The sequence below is a fragment of the Montipora capricornis genome, chromosome 8 (assembly GCF_036669925.1).
Source record: "Montipora capricornis isolate CH-2021 chromosome 8, ASM3666992v2, whole genome shotgun sequence".
Taxonomy (NCBI): domain Eukaryota; kingdom Metazoa; phylum Cnidaria; class Anthozoa; order Scleractinia; family Acroporidae; genus Montipora; species Montipora capricornis.
The window spans coordinates 30,131,723-30,140,594 of NC_090890.1; the positions used below are offsets into that span (position 1 = coordinate 30,131,723).

Below are 8,872 nucleotides of genomic sequence, written 5' to 3' on the forward strand. Positions count from 1 at the left end.
CCAACAGACCACACTATTGTGGAATTAAGCCACTACTGACTGCAAATTATGACAAACTGGTGAAGTCACCTGGCACAGTGACAGCCTAAAGACGCAAATAAACTTGATGTAATTGTACAGCAAGAACTGTCTCTTTAATCAATCTTTTTTTGACCATGTAAGGTTGTTCACAAATATGAGAAAGGATAAACAAAACCAAATAGGAGAGAAGAACTTCTGTTGTTTTACTTGACATAACAGATTACAACCACTTTCTCACACTTATCAAATCCCCTTACCTGCCATATTGTGTTATCATGAATGTTTGAAAATGGATGCCCAGACAGCAGAATTTGCACATAATCTTTCAGTCAAGATAATGTGATTGCTTAGAAGAAAAAGATACAAATTGCGGAGAGACCAGTACAGAAACAAGAAGCAATCAAAATAATTGAGGGAAAGAGAAACAAGAATTCACATACCAAAACCCATGAACTATTGGGATCCATGGTTTCATTAATTTTATAGTCTATGATGCACAAAAGAAAGCAGTGTTTTGTTCGCTATGAGTTGGTGCATCGAAATCAAACACCCTTTTTACGCTGGTACAACGTATGAATGAATGAATGAATGTTTATTTGCCACACAATTAATAGTATTACGAGGACAATCAATAATAATAATAATAAAATCATTAATAAAAAAGAAGGATGGCTGTTACAATAATTGTGGTGAGGAGACCCCAAGAAATCACTGGGCTTATAACAGGGGCCCCTTAATATCCCTGTCATTAATCTAAATACACATGTAATCTCAGGGAATGCTTGTGCGGCATAACTCAGGTTTTTTTTTTTTAAAGAATTAAACCCTGACATATTTTTCTTGAAGCTCAGATAACTAGATGAATTAGTAATAACTTTGATCCAGGAAGAGAGTTCCAGATTTTGGACCTTGATAAATAATTATTGTAAATTGTTTGATGTTAGGTGCAGGCCCGTAACCAGGATTTTATGTGGGGGGGGGGGGGGGGGGGGGGGTGCAAACGAGGCCAAAGTTGACCAAACTACCGAAATTTATTTTTTATTGTCTGATCCTTTCATTCAAAGTAGCAATACATGAGAAATTGTAACGGCAAAGTAAACGGTAGGAAAGTATCCACACTCGAGGAGGATACTTCGGATTAAATCTAAATCCAGATTTTTGAGATTCATCACTTGAGCGTTTTTTTGGGAAAGGATTTGAAAAAAATATTTTTGACAAGCGGTTTCCCATGCAAAAATGATACACAACAGCTTCCGCTTCTCGTGTCATGTCGTACGATCAAAGACATGAATAGGTCGAAAATAGTTAGGTTTTCTGCAAAATTCACACCAGATGTTGGGAGTTGCCTTCTTTACACAATTGCAAAAATTGCGTCCGCAACTGTGAGGATCATAGCTTCACTTGATTTCATATCCGCAGTTCATATATGATTCATTTCATATATCATTTCATCATCGATTCATTCCTCACAGTAACATTAGAACCCACAAATGACCAGCTCCCAACGTCAGTGGCCTCATAGCTCAGTTGGTTAGAGCAATCTCGCACCGGTATCGCGTGGTCACAGGTTCAAACCCTGTTGAAGTCCTGAATTTTTGATGCTTCTTTACACAATTGCAAAAATTACGTCCATAACTGCGAGGATCATAGCTTCACTTGATTTCATATCCGCAGTTCATATATGATCCATTTCATATATCATTTCATCCGGCGTTGATTCATTCCTCACGGGAACATTAGAACCCACAGCTCCCAATGTCAGGACTTCATAGCTCAGTTGGTTAGAGTGTCGCACCGGTATCGCGAGGTCATGGGTTTCAAACCCCGTTGAAGTCTAAATTTTTCAGGCTCCCCCCACCCCCTGGTTACAGGCCTGTAGTGAGACAAAAATGTGGGCGATAATGGTTGGCTATTCTAGAAGGTGCCGTAATAATTATTGTGCACTTGGCAGCTACATCGAAGGCACTAACTGATTGTGAACATGAACTTAGAAATTTGAAATGACTTTATTTGAATGTCCAATGCCTAATTTCACAACTGAAGGAGCAGAATGCGCTTGGTAATCTGAATTTGTTATTCTATTTAAATTGGAGAGATATGTAGAGGACCAAGTGGAATTACAATACTGGTAAGTAATGTAAGGATAAATTAGTGATTGAGTATCACAAGGCTAGTTTGGTTCTTGCAGAAAGGTAAAATCGAGATCTAAATATAATACTAACAGATTTTGGTATTTGCTTTGATACAAAACTTAAGTGATGCTTCCAAGTAAGATGCTCATCAAGATAGACACCCTTGTTAAAATCATGATTACCGCGGTAGCTATAATTTCTCTGTCTTGGTTAAAGATAACAAAATTAGTCTTTTTAATAAATTATTTTACTAACTGAAAGCTTAATTAATTGTTACATTCCAACCACATATCATAATTGTGCAGCTTGTCATTTTCTAGAGATTGTACCCTTTTTGGGTCTGAATGTGAATAAAAAATACTGGTGTCACCAGAAAAAAGTAAAGGATGAGTTAAGTGAGAAGCATGGTGGGGAATATCGTTAATACATTGTGAAAAATATAATATGAAAAATAGTGGACCTAAAATGGAACCTTGAGGGACACCACATTTTAATGGTCTCCTTAGAGGAACATGTAGAATTAAATAGAACAAATTGTTGACGACAAGAAAAATAACTTTTAATCTACTCCAAAGCCAGGCCACCAATACCATAATGTTCCAGCCTGCCAAAGAGGATTTGATGGTCAATGGCATCAAATGCTCTAGAGAGATCTGGCAAAGAAAACCCCTGCAGTGGTCTCATGTTGATCAACTGCAGATGAAATTTTGTTAATAAGGTGAATAGATGCAAGAGAAGTAGAGTTGTTTTTCTGAAAACCAATTTGACAACAGTAGCTAGAGTATGTCACATTCTTCAACAAACTCTATTAACCGATTGTACATATAACTCTCTCAAAAAATTTTGAACAATTTGATAAATAGAGAAATAGTCCTGTTTATTCACAAAAAGACAAGGCTCCTCCCTTTTGTAAACAGGGATTACTTTAGCAACATTCACTTTGTCTGGGAAAATGCCTTTTTGCAGCGACTGATTAATAATATTCGCTAAAAGGTGACGGAATTAAGTGAAAAGAACTTTTGATTACATGCATTGGCATGTTGTCATAACCAGGGGCTTTCCCAGAATATAAATTATGTTTTAGAAATGTCTTCAAGTTCTATAATTGTAGTGGTTGGCTTTAGAGCAATACAATATTGTTATTATATACTGTCAATGAGGAATGAACGAAAATTCGAATTACACTGTTTAACAGTCTGCTGGTATAGCACTTCCAAGGCTTGGGCCAATATTAGTGAAATATTTACAAAATCTGTCAGCAATCACCTTGGGATCGGTATTTGAATCTCTAGACAAGCACTAACTCTTGTCCCACTTGTTCTTTGAAGCCTTGAATTTTCAAGTCAGGGGGTAAATGGGCCCCAAACCACAAAATTCTGGTGAGAAAAGGGCTTCATAATACCACAAGCAATAATTACAATTGTTTCCTGCAAATCTACAACTTGGGGTGTGCTTTATCTTGGTTAAACCTCAGCTAACAATAATTGCATTTTCACCCTAATTAATTTGTAGAAATTAAGGCTTAAGATAAGCAGTGTCGGTCAATGTCTTTTTCAAGATGTAGTGGTTCTGGAAAGAACCATTTTGGCTCTCAAAAGAACCATTTATTTTGAAGTGCAAGTTTAAGTTGAACATGAATTTGCCATCAGCATATAATAATAATAATAATAATAATAATAATAATAATAATAATAATAATAATAACTAGTTTAGCCGTCATTACTATAATTCGATTGTGTGATTTTAATATCTCTGCATCATGGAATTCGTAATTTTATAGAATTTTGAATTTGTTATTATCAATTATTTCTATTTCTTTAATGTAAGTAAGTGAAATAAATAAAGTTGTTTTTATTATACAATAATAATAGTAATAATAATAATAATAATAATAATAATAATAACAATAATGATAATAATAATTGCCAATGAGCAAGCCAAATGAAGATGCGAGGCTTGCAAGACTGTCAGCTTAATGCCGTGCTAAGTATTGCAGCAGGCAGAGAAATTCTTGATCGTGCTGTGAAAAGTCGAATGCAATTGGAATGTAAGGTTCCCTGGAGGGAACACTGACAGTGTGTGTTTCAATGATGTGTGATGTCATTTAATAGACAAACTTGCATGATGCACGTGACTATTGATGATCTTGTGTTCGGAGGTGAGTGAAAACACATTTTTTCCCATTTCCCTGACCATTGTATTGACTGTACACTTGCTTTGAGCGTTCGATCTTTAATATTTATTTTCAAACCATCGTGTTCTATATCGAGTGAACAAGCTACAACCTAAACCGGCATACGTACGTGTTCTTATCGGCCACTGTTGTAAATTTCGGCCTTTGGTCCGCGAGTAGAGAAGTTTGTTTTTCGTTTTGTAACCATTAAGTTGTGAACAATTTAATTTAATTTCAAAGGAAATATGTTGTCTGCAAAGTGCACAATTCAACCAACAATTTGACTTATAATTCATGGCTGTATCTTGCAAAACAAAAATTCTACAAGTGAAACAACTTTCATGTACAAGAGTTTGATTCCCCATTACATATCCATTTCACACTGAAAAGTCTCAAAACACTTTGGTGATTTTTTACATGGCACTGATTTTATTCAACTTAATTAATTATTGTTCAGTATATTCCTGTTAAAATTATGGCCATTCAAAAATTACAGCAGTACTTTCCATATTATTGCAAAACACATTGACATCTACATTGTTGTTGGAGATACAAAGTGTGCAATTTCTATTATTCTATTTTAATTTAAAGAAAATGACAAAACTTTTGAGATTACGAGACATGTTTTGACAGAAACTTCTGTCATCTTCAGGTGATTAATGTACAAAGCATTAAGTTGAATTTATAAGTAGGAAAAAGTGCTAATTATGCCAGTAACAAGAGAATGTACATAAAACGTGTTAATTAATGTGAGAATTAAAAGGATAGTTTTAGATTTATGTGATGCAATTCTTGATTAAGAGAAGGTTGTTCTCTTTGAATATATATGAAACGCCTCTTTTATCTTGAGTTGAAAAGTCGTAGAGGCGTGATCTAAAATATGGAAACAGTCCCCTGAAGACAGGGCACGACAATGTTCGGAATTCTGTAGGTGTTTGAAGTTGTGAAAGGCCCTACCACTGACTAAGTGCTCACACACGCATGTGGAAAAATGCCGGGTTGTTTCGCCGACATAACAGGCATAATACAGCCTGCACATGCAAACTTATAAACCACACGTGAAGGAAGCCCACTAGGCCAGGGATAGGGTCTTTCACACCAAGCAAGTTGCCTGTCTTAAAGGAGGAAAAAACTAGTTTGATGTCCAAATCATTGCAGTAGTGCTTGATAAAATGACGGATCTTTTTCTGAGTGACAACAGAAAAATGACTTATGTAAGGTAGCTTAAAATAAAATATGGGTGAGGTGGGAAGGGAACCATGGGGACAATGATTACTTAGGGTCCCAGTAATGTATAACGGTTTACAACCCTTTCCATTAAATGGGCAGGGAAAAGATTATTTTTTAGGATTTCCATAAGCTTAGTTATGCCCTCGTGTAGCCCCAATCAGGTGTTGTTAATCTTATAGGCCCTATCTATAAGAGTCCTGATGAGACCCACTTTGTAAGAGTACGAAGTGAAACTGAAATAATTAGTCAATAACCCAGTAAAGGTTTTCTTACTCTAGGTAGAAAAGAATTGGGATAATTATTATCAACTAAAACATCTAAAAATGGTAATTATTTTGTGATGAGCTTCTTTTTCCATAGTGAACCTAGATGTAATGTTTGGGTGTCTAGAGTTGATGTAATCAAAAAATGTAATGGCATCATGTTCCGAGTGAAATAAACAAAAAGTGTCATCAACATATCGGTGGCAAAATAACATTTCAGAGCCTTGAAATTTTTCCAACCATAGTTTTTCATGATGCCCCATAAAAAGATTGGCTAGAACAGGGGCAAGAGGAGACCCCATGGCTACGCCATCAATTTGGTCATAAAAGAGCCATTAAATAAGAAATGAGTCTGGGTGGTATCTATAGTGAAAAGGCTTCTAAGTTCAGTTTCACTTAACTTAAGGTCAGGATTGCCCTTGGAAATGTAATTGACAGCTAGGTCAATGCATTCCTCAAGGGGTATGTTCAACTTGGTAAAGAGACTTTCTACATCAAAAGAGACCATAAACTTACCAAACATGGATAACAATTGGATGTCCTGCACAAAAGTGAAAGTGTAATGGCTGTTGTGTCGGCGAAACAACCCGGCATTTTTTCACACGCATGCGTGAGCACTTAGTCAATGATAGGGTCTTTCACATCTTCAAACACCTACAGAATTCCGAACATTGTCGCGCCCTGTCTTCAGGGGACTGTTTCCATATTTTAGATCACGCCTCTACGACTTTTCAACTCAAGATAAAAGAAGCGTTTCATATTCAAAGAGAATAACCTTCTCTTAATCAACAATTGCTTCACGAAAATCTAAAACTATCCTTTTAATTCTCACATTAATTAACATGTTTTATGTACATTCCCTTGTTACTGGCATAATTAGCACTTTTTGCTACTTATAAATTCAACTTAACGCTTTGTACATTAATCAACTGAAGATGACAGAACTTTGTGTTGAAACAGGTCTTGTAATCTCAAAAGTTTTCTCGTTTTTTCTTTAAATTTCTGACTTGCCTGCTGATATCAAGATCCTTTGGAAATATTATTCTATTATTGTTAACTAAATAAGTTGAGTTGCAGTACTTTTGAATAACAAAATACCTACAGGAAATTGACTCAGAGAGCCCTCCCCTGGGTAGGGATTTTGACACGTATGTGTTGCCCCATGGTCGGGAATTTGACATGTCCGCCATATTGGAACACCGACAGAACCTGGAGATGAGTTATCCTCAATCTTGGTTTTGCTGAGACTTCTTTGGTTTTCCCGATTTTTCTGGACACCATGGGTGGAAAAAAGGTAAGCAAATCCGTCTTTAAGGGCTGATCCATACCGATTTCCACCATTTTACGGAAGAAGGTCAGAAACATGGGAAAGGGGACTTTGGAGAGTTAAAATCTAAAAAATTCCCGGGGAGCATGCCCACGGACCCCCTAGAAACCTTTTCGTTGTTTTCGAAACCGGTCATTATTTCATCCTAGATCCGCCTCTGGTCTTGTCTTTTTGTAAATAAAGACCATCACTTCTATCAGTCCTTGCTGGAGTGTTCACAAGTACGAGAATGTTTCTTTCTATTTTCTTTTCGTGATTGCTTTTTGTATATTTCTACATATTCATGAATTATCCATTCTATCATTGTGCATGCATGATTGATTCAAAAGCTGGTTAATCTTGTTCCTGCTGTTTTGATAAATGTTAGGTTCTTGTTCAGTACCATGAGAAAAGTTTCATGTTACACTACAGATTTCCATTAGCTGTTAAAAAGGGAATTTGAAATCGACAGCAAAGAACATTGGTGTTCCAAGAATGTGAATCTGATGAAAAAAAGTTACTCCAGGACAGGAATGTGATGTTGCGAAGGTGCCCGGGGCCCCGTGGGGGGGATTTGACCGTCTGTAGGTGCCCAGGGGTTGGAAATTTGACGCTAGCTTCCATGAAACTGTCAAATTCCCCTGGGTCAGCCCGCCCCCACCCTGGGGCTTAACAGCGATAGGTGCATTAATTAAATTATTGTCAGTGTTACATGTACGTGTTTAAAGTATGGCTAAGAGTTGCCCAAATCATGGTGAACGCCGTGGAAGAAATCTGTTGAAATAAAACCGAGTGGTGTGTTTACGTGTTTGTCTTATCCACCAAGAACTATGGCTACACTTGCAAAACTAGACCGTTCCATCGAAAATTTCACGCTTTAATAAGCTCGTCAGGGCGTAGACGATTGAAACAAGAATCAAAGGACACAAAAAGTACAAGCTAACTTAGCCTGACCTGATAACACGCAAGATGCAACCTCCACAATATCTGTGGCCACAGGAAGTTTGAACTGGTTCTCGCAGACCCATAAAGCAGATAGGGCATCTCAGCTTATAATCACTCTCGAGGGGTGGATGAAAATGCTCGTCATAGCCTCTCAGTTCTCCAGAAGACGAGGGCTCATCTGAGGCACGATTTACGGACGCCATTAGGTTTTTTGATATTGCAATAAAACGTCACACTAAAAAGGGTCCGGACGGTTGCTGAAGTAGTTTAAACAGTGTCAATCCAACACCGAGATCGGTTCCACAAACCGCATGTGGTTGTTTTTCACTCACGTGATCAACAGGCATGTTTTTCAACGAAAACAAAAGGAAGCGTTTGCATAATAATAGAGTTAGGATGGTCGGGGCACCAACATGGCCGCCTTTCCTTTGTTTAGGGGCACCAACATGGCGGTCGTGACGTCATGTAAAAACGTGGGTAAAACGCGCGTTCTGATTGGCCAATTGGTCATTTACCATTCCCCAACCCCTCTGCGAAATCCTCGGCGAGTGCGACCCCAGAGCTCTTTTTCGCATGACTGCCGATAGTAGCAATCTCGTTCCCAGATTCTTCGTTCCCCTCGACTATGGGTATCCATCCCCGACAAAATTCAAACTTGTTGTTTGTTGAGTCGAAACCTTCAGTTCAAGCATTCTATCTTGCAATTTAAACTCGAAATCATTCAATTCATACTGTTAATTTGTCAATTCAAACATTCAATTCGGCAATTCAAACATTCTATTCTTCAATTCAAACATTCAAT

General features: G+C 37.4%; 1 protein-coding gene across 1 annotated transcript in view; it reads right to left on the reverse strand.

Moving 5' to 3' along the window:
• The window catches only part of LOC138059655 (TNF receptor-associated factor 6-like), a 54,395-nt gene extending 45,893 nt beyond the window's left edge, over nt 1-8,502 (reverse strand). The window contains exon 1 of the mRNA XM_068905268.1: nt 8,080-8,502. Within this exon, the coding sequence (XP_068761369.1) occupies nt 8,080-8,273 (194 nt within the window). The 5' untranslated portion in view covers nt 8,274-8,502. The remainder of the gene's footprint in view (nt 1-8,079) is intronic.
• Nucleotides 8,503-8,872: the final 370 nt, after the last annotated feature.